The sequence below is a fragment of the Saimiri boliviensis genome, chromosome 19, assembly GCF_048565385.1.
Source record: "Saimiri boliviensis isolate mSaiBol1 chromosome 19, mSaiBol1.pri, whole genome shotgun sequence".
Lineage (NCBI taxonomy): Eukaryota > Metazoa > Chordata > Mammalia > Primates > Cebidae > Saimiri > Saimiri boliviensis.
The window spans coordinates 35287497-35314449 of NC_133467.1; the positions used below are offsets into that span (position 1 = coordinate 35287497).

Genomic DNA, 26953 nt, shown 5'->3' on the forward strand with positions numbered 1-26953 from the left:
TCAGGTCATACACCTTTTCGTCTTAAAATATCTTCCAATGGCTTCCCCTTTCTTGGACTGAAAATGTCTGTGTTCCTACCACCTGCCACATTACTCTTGCTTACTGTAGTACTGCAAACCTGGATTCTTTGCTGTTCTTTAAACAGGCAAGCTCCTGGCTCAGGACCTTTGCTTTCTTGGTTACTGTTTTTTTCCCACATACCTCCATGGATCCATCTTTGTCTTTCACCTCCTTTTGGTTTCTGCACAAATGAGTTTTCAATCAGAACTTTCCAGACAGCCTGTTTTAACATTGTCCCACTCTGGCCTTTTCAATTCTTCCATGCTCTGATTTTCCCCATAGTGCATTTTATCATGTGATATACCAAAGATTTTACTTATTTCCTCTACTTTGCTCATGCCTTAGAATGACATCTCCATGGAGGAAGGGGTTTTGGGAATTTTTTTTTAAACTGCTATTATCCTCAGTGCTCAACGGTAGGTACTTAGTAACTACTTGCTGAAAAAATGAATTCTTTTTTCTTCTTCTTTTTTCTTTCTTCCTTCTTCCTTCTTTTCTTCTTATTTCTTCCTTTCTTCTTTTTCTTCCTTTCTTTTTCTTCTTTTTCTTTTTCTTCTTCTTCTTTTTCTTCCTTCTTCTTCTTGTTCTTCTTTCTTCTTCTTCTTCCTTCCTTCTTCTTCTTCTTCTTCCTCTTCCTCTTTTGAGATAGAGTCTAGCTCTGTACCCTAGGCTGGAGTGCAGTGATGTAATCTCTGCTTAGTGCAACCTCCGCCTCCCTGGTTCAAGCTATTCTCCTGCCTCAGCCTGCCAAGTAGCTGGGATTGTAGGCATGCACTCCACGCCCAGCTGTTTTTTTTTTTTTTTTTTTTTTTTTTTAGTAGAGACAGGGTTTCACCATGTTGGCCAGGCTGGTCTTCAACTCCTGACCTCAGATGATACTCCTGTCTCGGCCTTCCAATGTGCTGGGATTACAGGTGAGCCACCATGCATGGCCTGAAAAAAATAATTCTTGATAAAGTAAAAATTTAATATTATAAAATAAAATAAAATGTTCTTGAATACTACCAGTTATAGTTAGAAAGTATTCTATAACAGCAAAAAGAATTTATTAATAAAAAGCAGAATCTATGAAATACTTAGAAATAAACTTAACAACATATGTTTAGGATTTATATAGGTAAAGTTATAAATATCCAGAAACATGAAAAAGCTTGACTAAATACATTTACTTTGTTATTCTAGAGCTGAAATTAATGTTGAGATATCTTTTCTAGATTAAGATACAAAGTTAAAGCCATGTGGAATTTTTTAAAAACTTCAATTATATCTCAAGTTTATCGGGAAGTATACATATGGAAAAACAGCCCAATGAAAATGTTATTAAAGTAGTGATATTTGCACAATTCTGTAAATACACTAAATAAACCCCACCGAATTGTTTACTTTAAAAAGGGAATTTGGCTGGGTGCAGTGGCACATGCCTGTAATTCCAGCACTTTGGGAGGCTGCAGTAGGCAGATTGCTTGAGCACAGGAGTTCGAGACCAGCCTGGGCAACAAAGTGAGAGTCTAATCTCTGGAAAAAATAAAAAAATTAGCCGGGTATGGTGGTACATGCCTGTGGTCCCAGCTACATGGGAGGCTGAGGTGGGAGGATGGCGAGAACCTGGGGGGCAAAAGTCGTGGTGAGCCGAGAGTGTGCCACTGCACTCTAGCCCGAGCCACAGAACCAGATCTTGTCTCAAACAAAAGCAAGGTGAATTTTATGGCATGTGAATTAAATCTCAGTAATATTATACATAAAATAAAGAATTTCTATAGGAATACAAGAAGAAAAAAAGCTGTTTTTTTTTTCAAGCATTCAAACATATAATTATGAAGTTATAATATCCATATACTAGTGGCACAAGAATAAGCATAAATATGAATGAAACAAAACCTAAATAACTTAAAGTTCCAAATACAAGTAAGAATATGTAATAAGTACATTATTACATTACATTGATTATAAATAATCAATGGGCATGAAATGAGTAATGTTCTTAGAACAATGAGCAAACCTTTTGGAATAAAGGCTACTTCCCTACTCCCAGATTATATGTTTAGAATTTAACATAGCTAGAAAAGTAAAAATAAAAATAAACCAAAAAAGAATTAATTGAAAGTGTAGTAGAGATTGTCATCTTTAGGAGGACATGATTTTTCCAGGTATAAGAAAACAAAACTATATTCTATATTTTTTCATGAATGAAAAAGAGAGAGCTGGACTCAGTGGCTCACTCCTGTAGTCCCAGCACTTGGAGAAGCTGAAGTGAGCGGATCACTTGAGGTCAGGGGTTTGAGACCAGCCTGGCCAAAATAGTGAAACCCTGTCTCTACTAAAAATACAAAAGTTTGCCAGGCGTGGTGGAAGGTGCCTGTAATCCCAGTTACTAGGGAGGCTGAGGCAGAAGAATTGCTTGAACCTGGGAGGTGGAGGTTACGATGAGCCAAGATTGAGGCGCTATACTCCAGCCTGGGTGATAGAGCTAAAATCAGTCTCAAAAAGGAAAGAGAGAGAGATACCCAAAACAAACCTATAAAGCTAAAGAGACTATTTCACTTAATACAGTGGTTAAGAACTTTAGTTGTAAAATTAGACCATGTTTAAATTACTTCTTAATCATGTACTGGTTAAGTGACCTTGGGCAAGTTAGCCAATATCTAAACCATTCTTTATCTATTAATGAGAATTTCATAGGATAATGATAGTAATTGCATCATATGGTGGGTTATAAGGAATGTGTGAGGTAATTAGTACAGTTTTTCATAAGTATTTGAATATATATGAAAGAGATTTTGGCCAGGTGATGTGGCTCACACCTGTAATCCTAGCACTTTTGAGGGGCTGAGGCAGGAGATTGCTTGAGGCCAGGAGTTTGAGACCAGCCTGGGCAGTATAGCAAGACCTTTTCTCTTTTATATAAAAAATTTAAAAAACTTTTGTTTAAGGTTTTAACTTCAAGAATAGTAGGTGAAAGACAGCTGGTAAATTGGAAAAAAAAAAGTACGTAACAAAGGAGCATTTTTTGGTAAAATATTAAGGGCTCTTCTAAATTAGAAATGATCTCCACAATGTAGAAAAATAATATGGACCAAGATCTTGAACAGCTTTTCACTGCTGAAGAAATACAGATGGTCGGCAAAATCATGTGACAGGACATTCAGAATAATAAATAGTTAAATGTAAAGAGTAACTGGGACTACAGGCATGCACCACCATGCCCAGCTAATTTTTGTATTTTTAGTAGAGACAGGGTTTCACCATGTCCTGACCTCAGGTAATCCCACCCGTCTTGGTCTCTCAGAGTGCTGGGATTACAGGCATGAGCCACTACACCCAATGGTATTTTTTTTTTTTTTTTTTTTTTTAAGACGGAGTTTCGCTCTGTCACCCAGGCTGGAGTGCAGTGGCGCAATCTTAGCTTACTGCAACTTCCACCTCCCAGGTTCAAGCGATTCTCCTGCCTTAGCCTCCCAAGTAGCTGGGATTACAGGCACCTGCCGCCATGTCCGGCTAATTTTTGTACTTTTAGCACAGATGGGGTTTCACCCTGTTGGCCAGGCTGGTCTCGATCTCCTGACCTTAGGTGATCTGCCCACCTTGGCCTCCCAAAGTGCTGGGATTACAGGTGTGAGCCAGTGCATCTGGCTGGTATTTTTTTTGTGTGTGGGTAATGTTATAAGGTTTAGGATGTAGAGTCTCAATATTGTGTTTTATAGTAATTCAGAATACTTATTTTTCCATATACTTAAATAACTAATTTTCTGTGTATTGAATAGTTAGATGCATTTATTTTTATTTGCATTTATTTATTTATTTTTGAGATGTAGTCTTGCTCTGTCACCAGTCTGGAGTGCAATGGCATGTTATTGGCTCACTTCAACCTCTGCCTCCCAGGTTCAAGTGATTCTTCTGCCTCAGCCTCCCAAGTAGCTAGGATTACAGGTGCATGCCACCACACCCAGCTAATTTTTGTATTTTTAGTAAAGTCAGGGTTTCAACATGTTCACCAGACTGGTCTGGAACTCCTGACCTCAGGTGATCTGCCCACCTCGGCCTCCCAAACTGCTGTGATTACAGGCATGAGCCACTGTACCCAGCCTATTGTTTAAATATTTAGAGATTTGGGATGCTTTCCTTTATAATATGTAACTTTGTTTCAAACACTTCTAAACTAAAAACTATATGTTTAGATGCATAGAGATCTGGCTTATAGCCCTGTTTATTTTCCCATAGGTCACTATTTTCACTGATCTTTGGTTCCATTGCATTTTAAAATATCAGATAGGCATATATGTTTATATTCTCCATTCTCATTGTCTTTTTTTTTTTTTTTTTAAAAAGGGTTTTACCCTGTTGGCCAGGCTGGTCTTGAACTCCTGACCTCAGGTGATCCTCCTGCTTCGGCCTCCCAGAGTGCTGAGATTACAGGCATGAGCCACCATGCCCAGCCCATCCCCATTTTCCTATACAGAATGTAAATAACATGTCTAAGGCAAGGCATAGTATATTATAACCATTGTTCTAACCCTCGCTTTTTTTTTCATTTAATAATATATCCTGGAAATCATTCTATAGCAGTATACTGATATCTGTTCCTACTCCTCCTACTTTTGTTTTCTTTGACAGTTTCTTAGTATTCCACTGTACAGAGATGTACCTTAATTTATTCAGCTAGTCCTCTGTAGATAATTGTTTGGATTTTTTAAATTTTTTTTTTTTTTTTGAGACGGAGTGTTTCGCTCTTGTTGCCCAGGCTGGAGTGCAATGGCACGATCTCGGCTCACTGCCACCTCCACCTCCTGGGTTCAGGCAGTTCTCCTGCCTCAGCCTCCTGAGTAGCTGGGATTACAGGCACACGCCACCATGCCCAGCTAATTTTTTTTGTATTTTTTGTAGAGACGGAGTTTCACCATGTTGACCAGGATGGTCTCGATCTCTTGACCTCGTGATCCACCCGCCTCGGCCTCCCAAAGTGCTGGGATTACAGGCTTGAGTCACCGCGCCCGGCCCCAATTTTTTTTTTTTTAATTAAAATAGTGGTGTATTTTAGACCCTTGTGCAGACATTGTTTTTTACGAGTGTATCTTGGGATGGACCCTCAAAGTAGGATTTCTGGGTCAAAGGATGTAGTTAAATGCATATGGAATTTTTTTAGTGTATAACTAGATTGTAGCATTTTGCATGCAGTACATTTTGATACATGCTTGAATTTGGTTTTATGTTTTCTATCCTGTTTCATTGGATCATTTGTCTTTTGTCAGTTCTATACTGTTTCAGTGACTCGGGCTTTAAAAATAATAATTGGTATGGCTATTCCCTGGCTTTTCTACATTTTAGGTCTTCTGGCTATTCTTGCATGTATGTTTTCACCATTGAACATTATCATCAATTTTTCTAAATTTTAAAGAAATTGTTGGTATTTTTATTGGGATTGCATTAAATTTATAAATTTGCTTAGGAAAATTGTCATCTTTATGTCTTCCTATTCAAAAACACAGCATAACTTATATTTGTTCCGTTCTTTCATGAATATTTTATAGTTAGGAAGAACCCTTTCATGGTTATCCAAAAGTAAAACAGACTACTGTGTGAAGTAGTGAATTCATTTCTAGAGTATGTAGTGAAGATTCATGAATTAGACAGCAGTTTCCAGTAAATTACTTAAATGTTACTTCCCACTCTAAGATTTTATATAAAAATACATTCTGAAGAAAATAGGAATTTTTAAACTGTCTTTCCTATTCCACATTAAGAGAGAACTCTATTGTTCATTCAAGACTATAATTGAAGGCTGGGCGCAGTGGCTTACGCCTGTAATCCCAGCACTTTGGGAGGCTGAGGCGGGCAGATCACGAGGTCAAGAGATCAAGACTATCCCAGCCAACATGGTGAAACCCTGTCTCTACTAAAAATACAAAAATTAGTTGGGCGTGGTGGCATGCGCCTGTGGTCCCAGCTAGTCGGGAGGCTGAAGCAGGAGAATCGCTTGAACCCAGGAGTTGGAGGTTGCAGTGAGCCAAGATCGTGCCACTGCACTCCAACCTGGTGACAGAACAAGACTCCGTCTCCCCATCCCCCCAAAATAAAAAGAGACCAGAATTGAGAATGAGTTATAGAAGAGTAGAAGTAGATTAGGGATTGTCTTATGTAGATTTAGAATCATTTAAGTCAATGAAGGAGGTAGGCAGTGAACTATTACTTTAGAAGACAACCATGGGATACTGTAGCTAAAAATATTTTCCTTTTCAAAAATGGTACTTTCATATGCTTCATTTATATTTACTCAGTCAAAAGTAAGATAAAAGTAGACTATTGATTTGCCATTTTAAAAATGTCAAAAATATCAGGGATATTTCTAAAGACCCACTAATACATAGTTTTATCATATTGAAAGTCAACAAAGATAATATACCATGATAGTCTCTCACATAGAAGCAGATGAGCTAGCATACTGTGACATTAGTACAGTATAACATTAAAAAACCTCTGTTGCCTATTGTATATCTGATATGTGATCCATTAGTTTGTTGGATTGTTAAGTTAAGCTGAAGTGGTATAAGGTTTACTCTCTCTTTAACTTTTTTCTTGTTCAAATTTTAGGACCCTTCAAAGTTATACAAGAAAGCAGATGATGTTGCAGCCATTGAATGCCAGTCTGAAGAAGTCATCCATCTTCATTCACAGGGAGAAAACAATCTTTTGTCTAAGAAGCTATCTCCAGTACACTCAGAAATGGCAGATTATATTAACGCAACACCATCTACTCTTGTTGGTAGCCGAGATCTTGATTTAAAGGACAGAGCATTACTTAATGGAGGAACTAGTGTAACAGAAAAGTTGGCACAGCTCATTGCTACCTGTCCGCCCTCCAAGTCTTCCAAGACAAAACTGAAGAAGTTAGGAACTGGCACTACAGCAGGATTGGTTAGCAAGGATTTAATCAGGAAAGCAGGTGTTGGCTCTGTAGCTGGAATAATACATAAGGACTTAATAAAAAAGCCAGCTATCAGCACAGCAGTTGGATTGGTAACTAAAGATCCTGGGAAAAAGCCAGTGTTTAATGCAGCAGTAGGATTGGTCAATAAGGACTCTGTGAAAAAACTGGGAACTGGCACTACAGCGGTATTCATTAATAAAGACTTAGGCAAAAAGCCAGGAACTATCACTACAGTAGGACTGCTGAGCAAAGATCCAGGAAAGAAGCTAGGAATTGGTATTGTTCCAGGTTTAGTGAATAAAGAGTCTGGCAAGAAGTTAGGACTTGGCACTGTGGTTGGACTGGTTAATAAAGATTTGGGTAAGAAATTGGGTTCTACTGTTGGCCTCGTGGCCAAAGACTGTGCAAAGAAGATTGTAGCAAATTCAGCAATGGGATTGGTTAATAAGGACATTGGAAAGAAACTAGTGAGTTGTCCTTTGGCAGGCCTGGTCAGTAAAGATGCCATAAACCTTAAAGCCGAAGCACTGCTCCCCACTCAGGAACCACTTAAGGCTTCTTGTAGTACAAACATCAATAATCAGGAAAGTCAGGAACTTTCTGAATCCCTGAAAGACAGTGCCACCAGCAAAACTTTTGAAAAGAATGTTATACGGCAGAATAAAGAAAGCATATTGGAAAAGTTCTCAGTTCGAAAAGAAATCATTAATTTGGAGAAAGAAATGTTTAATGAAGGAACATGCATTCAGCAAGACAGTTTCTTATCCAGTGAAAGGGGATCTTATGAAACTTCAAAGCATGAAAAGCAACCTCCTGTGTATTGCACTTCCCCAGACTTTCAAATGGGAGGTGCTTCTGATGTATCTACAGCTAAATCCCCTTTCAGTGCAGTAGGAGAAAGCAATCTCCCTTCCCCATCACCTACTGTATCTGTTAATCCTTTAACCAGAAGTCCCCCTGAAACTTCTTCACAGTTGACTCCTAATCCATTACTTTTAAGTTCTGCTACAGAACTTATTGAAGACATTTCTGAATCTGTTGGAAAGAATCAGTTTACTTCTGAAAGTACCCACTTGAATGTCGGTCATAGGTCAGTGGGTCATAGCATAAGTATTGAATGTAAAGGGATTGATAAAGAGGTAAATGATTCAAAAACTACCCATATAGATATTCCAAGAATAAACTCTTCCCTCGGAAAAAAGCCAAGTTTGACTTCTGAATCCAGTATTCATACTATTACCCCTTCAGTTGTTAACTTCACTAGTTTATTTAGTAATAAGCCTTTTTTAAAACTGGGTGCAGTATCTACATCAGACAAACACTGCCAAGTTGCTGAAAGCCTGAGTACTAGTTTGCAGTCCAAACCGTTAAAAAAAAGAAAAGGAAGAAAACCTCGGTGGACTAAAGTGGTTGCAAGAAGCACATGCCGGTCTCCAAAAGGGCTAGAATTAGAAAGATCAGAGCTTTTTAAAAATGTTTCATGTAGCTCACTATCAAATAGTAATTCTGAGCCAGCCAAGTTCTTGAAAAACATTGGACCCCCTTCATTTGTAGATCATGACTTCCTTAAACGCCGATTGCCAAAGTTGAGCAAATCCACAGCGCCATCTCTTGCTCTCTTAGCTGATAGTGAAAAACCATCTCATAAGTCTTTTGCTACTCACAGACTATCTTCCAGTATGTGCGTCTCTAGTGACCTTTTGTCTGATATTTATAAGCCTAAAAGAGGAAGGCCTAAATCTAAGGAGATGCCTCAACTAGAAGGGCCGCCTAAAAGGACTTTAAAAATCCCTGCGTCTAAAGTTTTTTCTTCTTTACAGTCTAAGGAAGAACAAGAACCCCCAATTTTACAACCGGAAATTGAAATCCCTTCCTTCAAGCAAAGTCTGTCTGTGTCTCCTTTTCCAAAAAAGAGAGGCAGGCCTAAGAGGCAAATGAGGTCACCAGTCAAGATGAAGCCACCTGTACTGTCAGTGGCTCCATTTGTTGCCACCGAAAGTCCAAGCAAGCTAGAATCTGAAAGTGACAACCATAGAAGTAGCAGTGATTTCTTTGAGAGCGAGGATCAACTTCAGGATCCAGATGACCTCGATGACAGTCATAGGCCAAGTGTCTGTAGTATGAGTGACCTTGAGATGGAACCAGATAAAAAAATTACCAAGAGAAACAATGGACAATTAATGAAAACAATTATCCGCAAAATAAATAAAATGAAGACTTTAAAGAGAAAGAAACTGTTGAATCAGATTCTTTCAAGTTCTGTAGAATCAAGTAATAAAGGGAAAGTGCAATCCAAACTTCATAATACGGTATCAAGTCTTGCTGCCACATTTGGCTCTAAATTGGGCCAACAGATAAATGTCAGCAAGAAAGGAACCATTTATATAGGAAAGAGAAGAGGTCGCAAACCAAAAACTGTCTTAAATGGTATTCTTTCTGGTAGTCCTACTAGCCTTGCTGTTCTTGAGCAAACAGCTCAGCAGGCAACTGGGTCAGCATTAGGACAGATTCTTCCCCCATTACTGCCTTCATCTGCTAGTAGTTCTGAGATTCTTCCGTCACCTATTTGCTCTCAGTCTTCTGGGACTAGTGGAGGTCAGAGCCCTGTAAGTAGTGACGCAGGTTTTGTTGAACCCAGTTCAGTGCCATATTTGCATTTACACTCCAGACAGGGCAGTATGATTCAGACTCTTGCAATGAAGAAGGCCTCAAAGGGAAGGAGGCGGTTATCTCCTCCTACTTTGTTGCCAAATTCTCCTTCGCACTTAAGTGAACTCACATCTCTAAAAGAAGCTACTCCTTCCCCAATTAGTGAGTCTCATAGTGATGAGACCATTCCCAGTGATAGTGGAATTGGAACAGATAATAACAGCACATCAGATAGGGCAGAGAAATTTTGTGGGCAAAAAAAGAGGAGGCATTCTTTTGAGCATGTTTCTCTGATTCCCCCTGAAACCTCTACAGTGCTAAACAGTCTTAAAGAAAAACATAAACACAAATGTAAGCGCAGGAATCATGATTACCTCAGCTATGACAAGATGAAAAGGCAGAAACGAAAACGGAAAAAGAAATATCCTCAGCTTCGAAATAGACAGGATCCAGACTTTATTGCAGAGCTGGAGGAATTAATAAGTCGCCTAAGTGAAATTCGGATCACCCATCGAAGTCATCATTTTATCCCCCGAGATCTTCTGCCAACTATCTTTCGAATCAACTTTAATAGTTTCTATACACATCCTTCTTTCCCCTTAGACCCTTTGCACTACATTCGAAAACCTGACTTAAAAAAGAAAAGAGGGAGACCCCCTAAGATGAGGGAGGCAATGGCTGAAATGCCTTTTATGCACAGCCTTAGTTTTCCTCTTTCTAGTACTGGATTCTATCCATCTTATGGTATGCCTTATTCTCCTTCACCCCTTACAGCTGCTCCCATAGGACTAGGTTACTATGGAAGGTATCCTCCCACTCTTTATCCACCTCCTCCATCTCCTTCTTTCACCACTCCACTTCCACCTCCTTCCTATATGCACGCTGGTCATTTACTTCTCAATCCCACCAAATACCATAAGAAAAAACATAAGCTACTTCGACAGGAGGCCTTTCTTACAACCAGCAGGACTCCCCTTCTTTCCATGAGTACCTACCCCAGCGTTCCTCCTGAGATGGCCTATGGCTGGATGGTTGAGCACAAACACAGGCACCGTCACAAACACAGAGAACACCGTTCTTCTGAACAACCCCAGGTTTCCATGGACACTGGCTCTTCTCGATCTGTCCTGGAGTCTTTAAAGCGCTATCGATTTGGAAAGGATACTGTTGGAGAGCGATATAAACATAAGGAAAAGCACCGTTGTCACATGTCCTGCCCTCATCTCTCTCCTTCAAAAAGCTTAATAAACAGAGAGGAACAGTGGGTCCACCGAGAGCCTTCAGAATCTAGTCCATTGGCCTTGGGATTGCAGACACCTTTACAGATTGACTGTTCAGAAAGTTCTCCAAGTTTATCCCTTGGAGGATTCACCCCCAACTCTGAGCCAGCCAGCAGTGATGAACATACAAACCTTTTCACAAGTGCAATAGGCAGCTGCAGAGTTTCAAATCCTAACTCCAGTGGCCGGAAGAAATTAACTGACAGCCCTGGACTCTTTTCTGCACAGGACACTTCACTAAATCGGCCTCATAGAAAGGAACCACTGCCTTCTAACGAAAGGGCAGTACAGACGTTGGCAGGTAAGAGGGTTATTTTGTTGCCTGTTATTTGTTAAAGAAATAGGTTATTTTCCATGGGTGCCTGATAAATGTAGATGAACTTTTAATAGATACACCTGTTTTGTTTTTTATAAATGTATTTTGAAATCCCAGTAATAATTTTTCTTGGATTTGAGAAGATAAGGAATGTCTATTATCATTTTTTTTGTTTTGAGAAGAGGTATTGTCAAAAAGAAATACATATAACTTTTGGAAACCAGAAAAACTGTTTCTTTTTTTTTTTTTCAGTCTTAAGGTTATACCTGAACTTTTTTTTTTAATGTAGGCAAGCTATTACGCATTTTTTTTTTTTAAATTGAGACAGACTCTCGTTTTGTTGCCAGGCTGGAATGCAATGGCACAACCTCAGCTCACTGCAACCTCCCCGTCCCTGGTTCAAGCGATTCTCCTGCCTCAGCCTCCTGAGTAGAAGGGACTACAGGCGTGTGCCACCACACTCAGCTAATTATGCAGTTTTTCTTTCTTTCTTTTTTTTTTTTGGAGATGGAGTTTCGCTCTTGTTACCCAGGCTGGAGTGCAATGGCGCGATCTCGGCTCACCGCAACCTCCGCCTCCTGGGTTCAGGCAATTCTCCTGCCTCAGTCTCCTGAGTAACTGGGATTACAGGCACACGCCACAATGCCCAGCTAATGTTTTGTATTTTTAGTAGAGACAGGGTTTCACCATGTTGACCAGGATGGTCTCTATCTCTTGACCTCGTGATCCACCCGCCTCGGCCTCCCAAAGTGCTGGGATTACAGGCTTGAGCCACCGCGCCCGGCCTTTTCTTTCTTTTTTTATTTTTTATTTTTAAAGATGAGATTTCACCCTGATGGCCAGGCTGACCTGGCCTCAGGTGATCCACCCACCTCGGCCTCCCAAAGTGCTAGGATGACAGGTATGAGCCACTGCGCCCGGCTCAATTACCCAATTTTTATAAGGAGAAATGACTCATAAATCTGTTAGTAGTATGCAGGATTTTTTTTTTTTTTTTTTGGTCTAGAAGAGGTAAAAGTAATACTGGAAGGATATTTAATGTATATTAATCCAGTGGTTATAAATGCTTCTTTGTTACAGGAAGAATATGTTACTAGTACTTTATGTCTTTTAATAAAAATTCAAACATTGGACATTTTCAGCATTGTAAAATTTAACTGAGTACTCATTGAGACAGACTTCATTTTGTAGAGTACCTTTTGATGTCTTCATAAAAACTGCTTCAATTAGATATAAAAAAGAAATCTAGATGATACATTTGTACATCTAGAAAAACTTTACATCTTTTTCTATCTTAATTGTACATCTTTTAAGAATTGAGAAGCTAGAAAATAAAGAGTAAGCATTTGCCATTCGAATAAAATATTAGAAGTTCTTGTGAGAGATCTTAAGCTTAAGAGTTTGTAAAATAACTCTAAGAAGTCCATAAACTCTCTGATGTTGTAAATAAAATTATGGGTATATATGTTTGTGTATTTTTTTTAGAGATAATCTAGAAAAATTTTATCAGATTGTCCAAGTAAATTCTGTATACCTCAGTATCCCCTCCTATATAATTGGATTAGTAGAGGTATTACGAAAAGTAGTCATATAGTATTGCTAATGTTAGTTACTATTTTTATTCCCCTAAAAGATTGAAAATTTGTGCATAGGGAAAAGATAAATCTCTCAAATGCAAAGAGTTTTTGTCCTGATTTTTATTATTCATAAACTTTTGAAAAATAAAAACTGAGTGGAGAATTTGAGTGTTTCTTAGCTTTTAACAGTATTTATTGATTGATTGATCTTTGAGGCTGAGTCTCACTCTGTCGCCCATACTGGAGTGCAATGATGTAATCTCAGCTCACTGCAACCTCCCCCTCCCTGGTTCAAGCAATTATCCTGCCTCAGCCTCCTGAGTAACTGGGACTTCAGGCGTATGACACCTACACCCAGCTGACTTTTTTATATTTTTAGTAGAGGCAGTGTTTCACCATGTTAGCCAGGACCGTCTTGAACTCCTGACCTTGTGATCTTCGCTTCTCGGCCTCCCAAAATGCTGGGATTACAGGCATGAGTTGCCCAGCCAGCTTTTAACAGTGAAAAGAGAAATTTTTATGCTTAGATTTCAGTCAACAAATAGCTTATTTAATCAGTAATAGTTGTTGAATATCAGGTATTTACCAGGCATTCTACTTTTTGGACACTTACATAATAGGCAATAAGGTTCATTGAGTCATGGAAATAATAATAGAGGAGGTAGATAATTAAAAAATCACATTATGCCGGGCGCGGTGGCTCAAGCCTGTAATCCCAGCACTTTGGGAGGCCGAGGCGGGTGGATCACGAGGCCGAAAGATCGAGACCATCCTGGTCAACATGGTGAAACCCCGTCTCTACTAAAAATACAATAAAACTAGCTGGGCATGGTGGCACGTGCCTGTAATCCCAGCTACTGAGGAGGCTGAGGCAGGAGAATTGCCTGAACCCAGGAGGCGGAGGTTGCGGTGAGCCGAGATCGTGCCATTGCACTCCAGCCTGGGTAACAAGAGCGAAACTCCGTCTAAAAAAAAAAAAAAAAAAAAAAAAAAAAAAAAAAAAAATCACATTACATATTGTTAAAATTGTGATAAGGCCTTTAAAAGAGAGAGTATAGCATGAAATGGGGAGACTAACTCAGCGAAGTCTGCTGAGAAAGTGACCCGAAACTGAGACCTGGTAGATGTGCAACATTTAACTGGGTAAACAGACTGGCTCATTCCTTGTTCATTCATTGACTTGTTCATTTATTGAATTCCTAAAACATCCAGGACTATTCTAGTCACTGGCATGTAATATAGGAAACACCTGATACCTGACCTCATGATTTTCAGCTTAGTGAAGGAAGACAAATTGTAGAGTGATAAGCAAATAAATAATGGTATGATTGAGAAAAAAGCTATAAAAATATAATAGAGGGTTATGACAGAGATTAACTCCTGGCAGAGGGTGATCTAATTAGTTACTAATTATGGCTGAGAATAAAAAGTTGAGAGTCAAGGGATGAAAAGCCATAGTGAAGGCCAGGTGTGGTGGCTCACGCCTGTAATCTTAGCACTTTGGGAGGCCGAGGTGGCCTGATCACTTGAGACCTGAGTTTGAGGCCAACCTGGCCAACACAGTGAAACCCCATCTCCATTAAAAATATAAAAATCAGCTGGGTGTGGTGGTGCATGTCTATAGTCCCAGCTACTTGAGAGTCTGAGGCAGGAGAATCACTTGAACCTGGGAGGTGGAGATTGCAGTGAGCTCAGATAAAGCCACTGCAACAGAGTGAGACTCTCCAAAAAAAAAAAAAAACCAAAAAAAACACACAGTAAAGAACATGTTTTAAGATCCTCAGCTGGGAAGGAGTTTAGATATTAGATAAAGTGAAAAAAACCCTCATTGTCGTGGGAGAGGAAATACAAAAGAGAGAGGAGTGGGAAATGTGGCAAAAGAAGAAGCCAAACAATGTGTTAAGAATTTTGGATTTTATATTAAGAGCAAAAGACAAAGGAGTATTCATTTTAGGTTTGCATTTTTAAATGATCATTTAACTCCTGCATGAACACTGGATGGAGAGGATAAAAATAATTTAAAGGAAACTGGTTAGTAGGCAATTGCAGTAATTTAGATAACATAGTGGTGCTTAGATTAGGTCAGTGGCAGGCTTATGTATGAACATACAGGAGATTGAAGATAACATGCACTAAGAGATAAAAGATTACAAGAAGAGTAAATTTAGAGGAGAACACAAGTTTCATTTCATTTTTTTTCTCTGCTGTGCATTTTCTTTTTGAGATAGGTTCTCATTCTTGTCACCCAGTCTGGAGTACAGTGGCACGATCTTGGCCACTACAACCTCTCCTTCCTGGGCTCAAGCTGTTTTCCAGCCTCAGCCTCCTGAGTAGCTGGGACTATAGGTGCAAGCCATTAACGCTCGGCTAATTTCTTTGTATTTTGTAGAGACGGGGTTTTGCCATGTTGCCTCATGCTTGAGCCTAGGAGTTCGAGGCTGCAGTGAGCTGTGATCCTGCTACTTGACTCCAGCCTGGGCTGGCAGAGTGATACTCTGTCTCAAAAAAAAATAAGTAAAAAAGAAATACTACAGTAAATAAAGGCATTAGTGTTCCAGGAAAAGGTGAAGATAGCTTTATAGAAGGGGATATAAAGAAGGGTTGAAGCTGCTTAGCTATAGGCACAGAAGGATGTCATTGGTAGATAAATGTAGCAATGCCAGAGATAGGTGGTTCTAGTTTATTGCGCTTGTTTCTTTTGTACAAACACTGAGAGAAGCCACACAATAAAAACACTTGCAGAAAAGTCTGTTGCCAGTCTTTTCTGAGCCAAGAGGAAGAAAGTGGGTGAAAGTACATTTTCAACAGAACTACATTGCTTATGTCTTTCTTCATTTAGTCTGTGTTAGTTTACGTTTCTTTAGTTGCTAGTTTGTTCTGCAAAATATTTACGTGCTTTAAAAGTCATGTGTTAACTAATACAACTTCCATATTCTGGTGTCATTCTTGTATTCATCAATGATACAATAGCTATTTAACTCTACAGAAACACATACGATACAAAACGTACTATATACCTTTATAAATTTTCCTTGAGAGAGAATACGGAGTGAAAAACAAACAGCCTTTTGGGTAGCTCTGAGGAAATGCAGTAAAGTAGTGGTTAAAAACTGTCAGCTTGTCGGCCGGGCGCAGTGGCTCAAGCCTGTAATCCCAGCACTTTGGAGGCTGAGGCAGGTGGATCACGAGGTCAAGAGATCGAGACCATCCTGGTCAACGTGGTGAAACCCTGTCTCTGCTAAAAATAGAAAAAAATTAGCTGGGCATGGTGGCGCGTGCCTGTAATCCCAGCTACTCAGGAGGCTGAGGCAGGAAAATTGCCTGAACCCAGGAGGCAGAGGTTGCGGTGAGCCGAGATTGCGTCATTGCCCTCCAGCCTTCAGCCTGGGTAACAAGAGTGGAACTCTGTCTCAAAAAAAAAAAAAACAACAAAAAACTGTGAGCTTTTAGCCCACATTGATTCTTTGTGATGATCTCGACACTTTTTAGTAATTGCTCAAGCTAAAAGATCTAGAAGTTTCACATAAAATATGGAATTCTGCTCTTATAAATATTAGAACATCTAGCAACAATTAGTCCACATTTCCTGGATAATAGTAATGGCTGAGGCTCAGTATTGGCATGCCCCTTTTCATTGCTGCTTGTATTCTTTTGTTTGACACAGTCCTCACGGTTTTCTGTTATGTGTTGTATCGGGCCCTCTTCAGCTATTTAAACAGGGAACATTTGAATTCGAGATCTCTAATTTAAGAGTTATGAGAAGGAGCGTATAAAGGATGAGGAAATTGAGGTGAGGGTGATAGGAGATGACAGGTCAGGTTGTTGAATGTATCATCTTTTTAAAATTTTTATTTATTTTTTTGAGATGGAGTCTCACTCTGTTGCTCAGGCTAGAGTGCAGTTCCGCAATCTTGGCTCACTGCAATCTCTGCGTCCTGGGTTCAAACGATTCTCCTGCCTCAGCCTCCCGAGTAGCTGGGATTACAGACGAGTAGCTGGGATTACAGACGTGTACCACCACACCCGGCCAATTTTTTTTTGTTGTTGTTGTTTGTTTGTTTGTTTTTAAGTAGAGACATGGTTTCACCATGTCGGTGAGGCTGTTCTCAAACTCCTAACCTCATGATCCTCCCGTCTCGGTTTCCCAAAGTGCTGGTATTACTGGCATGAGCCACTGCGCCCAGCCGTTGAATGTATCATCTACATGGACATTGAAATTACCCAAGAGAACAATTACAGGAGTTGGAGTGAAAATGATGGATGTGAACCTGGTTTCATGGTCCTTGGGGAATGAGAAAGATGGCAGGGAAGTCTAATATATGCAAAAGAATCTGTGTTAAATAAGAACTTCCCTCCCTTTATTCTTTCCTTTTCTTTCTTCTTTCTTTTTTTCTTTCTTTCTATGGAGTCTTGCTCTGTTGCCCAGGCTAGTTCAGTGATGTGATCTTGGCTTACTGCAAAACCTGCCTTCTGGGTTCAAGCAATTCTCCTGATTCAGCCTCCCAAGTAGCTGGGATTGCAGAAGTGCACCACCGTCCCCGACTAATTTTAGTATTTTTAGTAGAGACGGGGTTTCACCGTATTGGCGAGACTAGTCTCGAACTCCTGACCTTAAGAGAACCACCTGCCTCAGCCTCCCAAAGCACTGGGATTACAGGCATGAGTCACCACACCTGGCCTTTTTTTTCTTTGTAAAATAACTACAGAAACCACTAAGACCTCTCTGAAGTCACTGTTCTAACACTAGTTCTCTATCACCATTTGGATGTTGTACAATTTAGTTCAATTCTGAATACAGACTACCTCAAGCTAGTGAAGACCTCACGTTAAGAGCAAAGTCCATCATGAGACTAGACTACCCTCCACTTCAGATGCCAGTCACAAATTTTGGTGTTCCCAAGACATCCACACTTCTGCCATTTCCAAAACCTCCTCAATTTTGGTAACTTGTTAAAAGAACTCACAGAACTTGTGAAAGCACTATAGTATGGGTACAGTTTTGTTACAAAGGATAAAGATCAAGTTCAACTAATTGAAGAGATACATAGATAGAGCAGCGTTTGGTGCAAGAAGGATCCACAGACTTCCATACCCTCCCCCTTATAGAATCTGGGCACATTACCCTCCCAGCATACCACTGTGTTCACCAACCCAGAAGCTCCACTTAACCTCAGTGTCCAGAGATTTTATTGGGGCTCTGTTATGTGGTCATGATTGATGAAGTCATTGACCATGTTTTTGAACTTAATCTTCAGTGCTCCTCCACTCCTAGGAGGTTGGGGTGACCCAAAGTTTCAGACCTTTAGTTAAGTGGTTTGGTCTTTCTCATCACCAGCCCCCATTTTGAAGTTACCTCAGAAGTCATCTCGCTGCCTTAACAAAGACATTCTTATCACTCGGGTAATTACAAGGGTTTTTTGTTTTTGTTTTTGTTTTGAGATGCAGTTTTGCTCTGTCACTCAGGTTGGAGTGCAGTGGCATGATCTTGGCTCACTGTAACCTCTGCCTCGGAGGTTCAAACAATTATCCTCCCTCAACCTCCTGAGTAGCTGGAATTACAGGCGCCTGCCAACATGTCTAGCTAATTTTTGTATTTATAGTAGAGATGAGGTTTCACCATGTTGATCAGGCTGGTCTTGAACTCCTGACCTCATGATTGCCTGCCTTGACCTCCCAAAGTGCTGGGATTACAGGCATGAGCCACCAAGCCCACCCCATTACAAAGGTTTTTGAAGCTCTGTGCCAGGAACCAGGTACAAAGACCAGCTATATTCTTTATTATATTGTAAGTCTAAATTCTTTTGTTAATTGATTTTCTATCTTGGAATCTCTCCATCTTCTTCACAATTACCGTTGATAAGTAGATGGACATGTGACTTGATTTTCTAACAGAAACTTAATATACTTTTTTCAGGTAGATGTGAAAATAGGTTTAGCTGTCTTAAAAACCAATGGAGGAAAAATTTTTAGTTAAGCAAAATACTAGATAAAAATATTAGTTCAGGCTCATATATCTTTTGTTTTGATCCCTTTGAAAGTCAGAACTGGTTTTGTTTAGGAGTATCTTATGTATTTCATTTTTGTTCTTAAGTATTCTCTTATGATGATAGCTGTTCTTTTAGTAAACAATTATTTTATGCCTATTGTGTGCCAGGTGAAGGAACATGCTATAATTTCAGCACTTTAGGAGGCCAAGGTGGGTGGGTCATTTGAAGTCAGGAGTTCGAGATCAACCTATCCCAACATGATGAAACCCCGCCTCTAGTAAAAATACAAAAATTAGCTAGGCGTGGTGGCATGTGTCTGTAGTCCTACCTACTCAGGAGGTTGAGGCACAAGAGTCACTTGAACCCTGGAGGCAGAGTTGTAGTGAGCCAAGATTGAGCCACTGCACTCCAGCCTGGGTGACAGAGTGAGACTCTGTCTCAGAAAAAAAAAAAAAGAAGAAAATTTCTGCCTTAAAGTCAATTTATAGTTTAGACATGTATACAAATAGTGAGTTCTTAATATTGACATAGTCAAAAGGCATTTTGGGGAGTAGAGAAGTGAGGGACTCATTTGAAAGGGCTTGGGAAGGAAGAAGGAGTTTTGAATTTAGCATGTAAAGAATAAGATGTGACAACAGTTTCTTACATAGAAATCAGCTTTGCAAGGGCTTGGGGATGTGTTGCTGTGCTTAGTTAAGATTAATGGTTTGATATGGGACCCAAGAGGTGGAACTGGAAAGATAGGCAGATCATAAAGCCCTATTTATATTCGACTCTGAAGAGTGCAGAGTTTATAAGGAATGAGAAGTTAAGGGTTTTAAGATGGGAAATAATTTGTTGAGATTACATTAACAGCAGTGTGATAGATGGATTAGAAAAAGGAGATCAGGTGGCCAGGTGCAGTGGCTCACGCCTGTAATCTCAGCACTTTGGGAGGCCGAGGCGGGTGGATCACTTGAGTTCAGGAGTTCGAGACTAGCCTGGCCAACAGCGTAACCCCATCTCTTAAAAAAAGAAAAAAGAAAAAGGATATCAGGTGGATCAGTTTGGAAACTGCTCCCACAAAATATTAGGAGGTTCTGATCCAAGGTAGAGATGATACGATTAAGTGAAATGGGGTATGCAAAAGGATAAGGTTGGAAATAGATAATAGATTTGGATTTCAAGCCTGTTTTGTAGGACAGATGGATCTGTAGTGCAAAGGAGAGGTCAAACCTGAAGATAATATGTTATTATTAAGGCTATGAGAAGGAATGACGGTATATATGTTGAATAGTATTTATGGTGAATACAGTGGGTTTATCAAAATAGAGGTCAAACCTAAAGATAATTTTAGATACATGATTATTAAGGCTATGAGAAGGAATGACAGTTTTTATGGTGAATATGGTGGGTTTTTTGAGTGAGTTTGTAGTCAAGAGTGTCAAGTGTTATGTGATATTGATTAGGTAAGTACTGAAAGTAGATACTTGGCTTTGGCAGTTACGTTGTCTTGTGTCTGAGAGCCATTATTTGTATAGTGGCAAATGTTAGATTTCTGGAGGCTGAGGAATGGAAGTTAGGAAATGCAAACAATTAAAATTCTTACACCTTTACAATTTGCTATTTTTTTCTTCAATGTTTTCTTTTGTATCACTTCTGACTGGTTTATTATTTGCTTTTTCCTTATAATGACATTCTGTTATTCTATAGCATTCTGTTGAATATGTAATTAAATTTTCTGAATCTGTGATGTCAGGTTGCTTTTTGAAGTATAAAGGTTTAAGAAATGCATAACTACATGCGATTTTTAATTGATCTTCTCGGTCTTCAGTTGATTTTTTTCCATATATAAATTGAAGATAGATTCATTTTACATTTGGTATCATGTTGAAATGTTCCAAAAACCACCTACTGTATAATAGATATATACAATATTGTTGATCACCTTCAGGGTATTATTATCCTGAAATGTCTCCCAGTGGTCAAAGCTGAGACAATTTGAACAACAAAATAAATATGACAGTACTGGATTGTAGTCTAAAAAATAAAGTCAGTATCTATGAATCCATGTTGATATAAATAAATGATTGACTAAATAAAGACTTGGCAGGAAAGGAGCAAAGTTTCCTTACAGAAAAATTCCAAAGAAACTATGTAGATCACCCCTTTCAGGAGGTAGAACTTAATTTCCCTCTTCTTGAATATGGGCTGGACTGACTAACTGTTAAAGAACAGAGTATGAAGAGGGAGAAACAGTAACTTTACAGTGTAGAGGCCTGACAGACAGCACCTTAACCAAGTTCAAGGTTAACTTCACCAATGATAAGGCATGGTGATATCATGTACTCTCTGATAGAATGTGTTAAGTCTAGCCAGAAAAAATAAATAAAAAGTAATAAAGTACATTCTACAAATACCTGACCAGTACTAAAAAGTATCATGTTATCACCTGAAAAAACAAGGAAAATCTGAGAAACTATAGAACAGAGAACACTAAGGAGACATAACTAAATGCAATGTGATATCCCAGATTGACACTGGAAGAAGGACATGAGTGGAAAAAAATTGGCAAAATCTAAACAAAGTCTGGAATTTTGTTAATAGTATTATTCCAATGTTGATTTCTTGGTTGTGACAAATGTACCATAGTTATGTAAGATGTTAACATTGGGGGATATTGGGTAAAGGATATATGAGAATTCTCTGTACTATCTTTGTAACTTTTATGTAAACCTAAAATTATTCCAGAATAAAGAGGTTTTTTTTAAATAAAGCAGAATACAAATTGTTAAGTAAAACATATCTCAAACTGATAATTGATGAAGGAAAAAATAAGGATTATTTACTATTTGTATTGAGTGGATTCATCATAAGTGTTGGTTGGGGGTAAAACAGGCATATTTGATAAATCATGTTGAGATAAATTTCAGGAAAAATAAATGAAATCGGATTAGGGACTCTAGCATGTGCAGCCTCTAGCAAGATAATTAACCTTTCTTGTTTCAAAAATGGGGAATCAAACTGACTTCACTTTGAGCATTTTTAAAGTAAACTAGTATATTCACTGTAAAACTAAATCTTATGAAGCCTTAAAAGGCATAACAGTTCTAATTATTTTTATAAATTAGGTACATATGGTAGTTAGCTTATTTTTCTAGCATATACTGTTCTGTACTGTTACAGGCTAACAGCTATAAAGTCAGCTTGATGTAACTGAAATTATAGTAAAATTATATACTTAAATAAGGCCAGGTTTCCTGGTTATCAGTCATGATAGTGATTCTGTTTAATTTATGTGTGTATGTTAAGTAGATGTGAAATGGGTCTTAAGAGCAAGAGTTTCTGACCTGGAATGCCAGTTATTCCATCCCTGTTTTTCAGCATATATGACTCATCGCTGGCTACACATGACAGAACTTAGCACCTGAATTCTAAAACTGGCAGAGCAGTAGAATAGAGCAGGCGTCCCCAAACTTTTTACACAGGGTGCCAGTTCACTGTCCCTCAGACCATTGGAGGGCCGCCACATACTGTGCTCCTCTCACTGACCACCAATGAAAGAGGTGCCCCTTCCTGAAGTGTGGTGGGGGGCCGGATAAATGGCCTCAGGGGGCCACATGCAGCCCGCGGGCCGTAGTTTGGGGAGGCCTGGAATAGAGTATTTTCGTTTAGCATTTATAGCTTACAAGTAATAGAATAAGCAAACAGTGGGACATTATTGTAAATGATTTACTGCATATAAGTTATATACATTCTTAGGCCGGGCGCTGTGGCTCACGCCTGTAATCCCAGCACTTTGGGAGGCCGAGGCGGGTGGATCACGAGGTCAAGAGATCGAGACCATCCTGGTCAACATGGTGAAACCCCGTCTCTACTAAGAATACAAAAATTAGCTGGGCATGGTGGCACATGCCTGTAGTCCCAGCTACTAGGGAGGCTGAGGCAGGAGAATTGCCTGAACCCAGGAGGCGGAGGTTGCGGTGAGCCAAGATCACGCCATTGCACTCCAGCCTGGGTAACAAGAGCGAAACTCCGTCTCAAAAAAAAAAAAAAAAAAAAAAAAAAAAAAAGTTATATACATTCTTTTGATGCATTCGGTGATGATGAATATTTTGTCCTCCAAGAATAAGTGAGGATTAAGTATATGTATATAATTTTTTTGGAAAAAGAATATTCACTGTAAAAGCATATAGATTGGAGCAAAGAATACCGAGTTTTGTTTTCTCTTTAACTGAAGGGTATAAGCATTGATCAGAATATACTAATTTCAAACAATTTCTCTAGTGCTGTGTGTAAGACAGACCCATGTAACAGTTAGAAGGAATAAGTTCAAATGTTCAATAGCAGGCTGGGGTTACTATAGGTGACAGTACTATATTGTGTATTTCAAAAATTGCTATATGAGAGGACTTGAAATGTTCCTGACACATAGGAATCATAAATATGCAAGGTGATGGATACAGAAATACGCTGACTTGATTCTTTTTTGTTTGTTTGTTTTCGTTTATGTTTGACTTGATGCTTATACATTCTATGCATGTAACAAAATACCACATGCGCCGGGCGCGGTGGCTCAAGCTTGTAATCCCAGCACTTTGGGAGGCCGAGGCGGGTGGATCATGAGGTCAAGAGATCGAGACCATCCTGGTCAACATGGTGAAACCCCGTCTCTACTAAAAATACAAAAAATTAGCTGGGCGTGGTGGCGCGTGCCTATAATCCCAGCTACTCAGGAGGCTGAGGCAGGAGAATTGCCTGAACCCAGAAGGCGGAGGTTGCGGGTGAGCTGAGATCATGCCATTGCACTCCAGCCTGGGTAACAAGAGCAAAACTCCATCTCAAAAAAAAAAAAATCACATGTACCCCATAAATATATACTATTATTATGTATCAATTTAAAAAAGAAATTTAAAACATAGAAAAAAGATCTGTCTATAAATGAAGTGTGAACATACAGAGATGAAAGCGGAAAATTGATTGTGGATGTGGTTAGTGCAGTTTATGGGAATTTCCAGAAGAATTCCATTTCAGTAAATGATGTGATTTGGGCATTATGAAAAATAGCCTAATTAGAGAGAGAAAAACAGACTTTTTAGCTTCAAAATCGCCAGCACAGGCTCTGAGTCATGCTCTCTTATAGTGCATCTAGTTGGTTTGTCAGATAAAATGTATTGCTTTCTGTGAGTGTATTTCCCACAATTGAAAACAGCTGTTTTTATTATGGACCTAGCATTTATCTTAGCATTCAGCCCCTTCACGGGAGGGTTCCAAAGCGGCTATGAACTGTGAACTGTACCAAAGGATTCAGAACTTGAATCTGAGAGCTCAAACTTGATTAGAAGTTCTCGAATAATTTGGTATATTATGTTTGTATTCTTTTACTATGGTAGCCATTTTTATTACAACCAGTTTTGTTTTAGTCATTGTTTAACACACATTCCCAAATAGTTTTGACTTAGAAATAATGAAAGATGAAGACTCTTTTTTAAAACTAAACTTTGGTAACATGATTTAATTTTGGTGGGAAGGAACAATTTTAATGTTAGAAAACTTTTAAAACATATTATTTTAAAATCAATAATATATTATAACTGACTACATAGCATTCTTCCAGACTTGCATACTTAACCTATATTTTCATAATTCACCCAAAGATATTTCTGGCATTGCAAACATCAAATATTCCACTCATATAAATGATTTCTTCGTTATTTGTGTTTTTAGTGTTGATCTTCAAACAGAGTGTGACCAAAATTCATACTACATTAAGTTATAACAGCTTTAATAGTGAACTTAAGGTAAAGAAATATATGTTTTGTCCAACCAACTATTGATTTAATTCACTGTATTTTTTGCTGATTTGTATTTGGCACCAGAGAAATTCCTTGTTTTTCTAGGCTGGGATGCTCAGGGCTTCAATTAGTACTTAGTTTAATCTTTATTCCATGATTCTTTGGGATGCCTCAACCACTACAGACACATTATCAGTGGGAATTTTCTTTATTTTGATATCTTTGCCTGTTTTACTCTGTTTTCACACCCAGGCATCTGTAGAAGTAGCATTTCTTTTTTTATCTTTGATCTGTTTTAGTTCCTACAATGGAAATGTCGATCAAGATTTTTTGTGACAAGTCAATTTGAGAATAGCTTCTTGGTTTCTGCTCATTTTGTGTTTATTACAAAGATTTTCATAATCTTATTTCTTTATGATTCAGTTGTGTTCTTTTTTTTTCTTTTCAACTTTCTGACAGTTTGAATCCTTGATTTCATCTTAAGGTTTTGCTGTAAAAGTAATTCCTTTCCTCTTTCATTTAAACTGACAAAAATGTTTCTCTAAATACTGTCTTTATCTTTAAAAGTTCATCAAATCCTGGCCAAATAATATTCAGAGAGTCTATAATTAAAACCACTTCCACTTCCAAGGTTTCTTCACATAAGCAAGTTTGATTTTAATTCTTTTTTTTTTTTTTTTTTTTTTAGAGAGAGAGTCAGAGAGAGAATGAGAGAGAGTTAGAGTCAGAGAGAGAGAGAAAGAGAGAGAAGTAGTCTGGTTTTAATTCTTAATTCTGTTTGTATTATTCCAGTTTATGGTATTCTCTCTTTCTGTCTTTTTTCTTACCAATAGTCTACCTTGTTTACATGAGGGCCTTTATTTCCAGCTGAAGAAAAAGTATTTCCCTTATTCAACTTAAATTTATCCTCAAATCCAATTTATTTAGATACGTAATTTTTTTGCAGCTTGCGTGTAATTTCTACTTCCTGCGTTTAATGTGTGTAGAATTTCGAAACCTATTACTGAAGCTGTCATTATCTGAGTGTTGAGACACACACTAGTCGTTTATCCAGTAATATGTGAACTGAGGAATTCCTGTTTATAGTCTTTATTCACTTCTGAAGTACTTATCCTGCTTTATAGTCTTTTGAAATGAAAAATAATGGGAACTCTTTGATATCTAAAATTGTGTTCTTTGTGTATATGCTTTGAGGAAGTGTCAGTTTCTTGAACTAGAATTCATAATAAACCTCTTGTTCTTTATGGAGTGGGGAGCCTCCACATATCCTTCCAGGCAAATCTAAAATGGCCACTCTTAAGACATGAGCAAATGTTTGTCACATGATAGAGACAGCAACAAAAAGAGCTAAGTAGGGAAGGCAGAAAACTACTTTCTCCCTGTAAGCAGAAAGCCAGACATCTTCTGGTTCTGACTCATCTCTTGGGCATACTCTGGAAAAGCTGTGGCGAAGAGTCAGTGAATTAGAAGATTCAGAGTAACTTTTTCCTACCCTGCAAGTGCCTATCATCCCTGGAGGTGCCTGTATGAATAGTAGTACTTAATTGGATTCACTCTATGTTTAAGGTAAAGGCTTGATGTTATAGGCTAGTTCTAGCTCCCTACTGGGTATAACTCACTGCTCTTCTTCTGTTTTTATTATTATTATTATTATTATTATTTTGAGGCAAGGGTCTCATTGTTGTCCAGGATGGAGTGCAGTGGTGCAGTCACAGCTCGCTAAAGGCTTTACCTCCTAGGCTCAAGTGATCTTCCTACATTAGCTTTCCAAGTAACTGGGACAACAGGCATGCGCCACCATGCCCAGCTAATTTTTGTATTTTTTTTTTTTGTAGAGACTGAGTTTTGCCACGCTGCCCAGGCTGGTCTCGAACTTCTGAAGTCAAGCAACCCAGCCACATCCGCCTAGCAAAGTTCTGGGATTACAGGCATGAGCCCTCACACCTGCCTATCTAAAAATTCCATGATAAACCTAAGGAGTCAATTTATATATAATAGTCACTAATATTTATAAAACATTTTAAATTTTATAAAGTTATTTTTGTATTATATTATCTCATTTTGGGACTCACAATAATGCTGTGACTTAGCTTTATTAAACCAAACTCCAGGCACGTTTACTTCTGTAGATTCTCTCTAGTTTTAATTTGTACCAGAGCCGGGAGTCAAACCCAGAATGCTCCATAGTCGCTGAACACCATATCACACACAACTCTGCATTATGTTTTAGATTTGGACACATAAATACATATTGGTCTCTGTTGAAGTGGACATACTGGTTCTCTGAGCATTATCTGGTTCTTCTTGGAAGCCTAACTGCAAATTGGCACTTATAAAACAGTATGTTTCTGGCAGTGTTACAGCTAACGTTTGCAGATTTCATATGA

The 26953-nt window shown here is 38.6% G+C and overlaps 1 protein-coding gene across 3 annotated transcripts in view; it reads left to right on the forward strand.

Moving 5' to 3' along the window:
- Nucleotides 1-26953, forward strand: part of ASH1L (ASH1 like histone lysine methyltransferase) — a 211600-nt gene that overhangs the window by 78544 nt on the left and 106103 nt on the right. For all 3 annotated transcript variants that reach the window (XM_074389797.1, XM_074389796.1, XM_010348410.3), the window contains exon 3: nt 6647-11213. In XM_074389797.1, the coding sequence (XP_074245898.1) occupies nt 6647-11213 (4567 nt within the window). The remainder of the gene's footprint in view (nt 1-6646; nt 11214-26953) is intronic.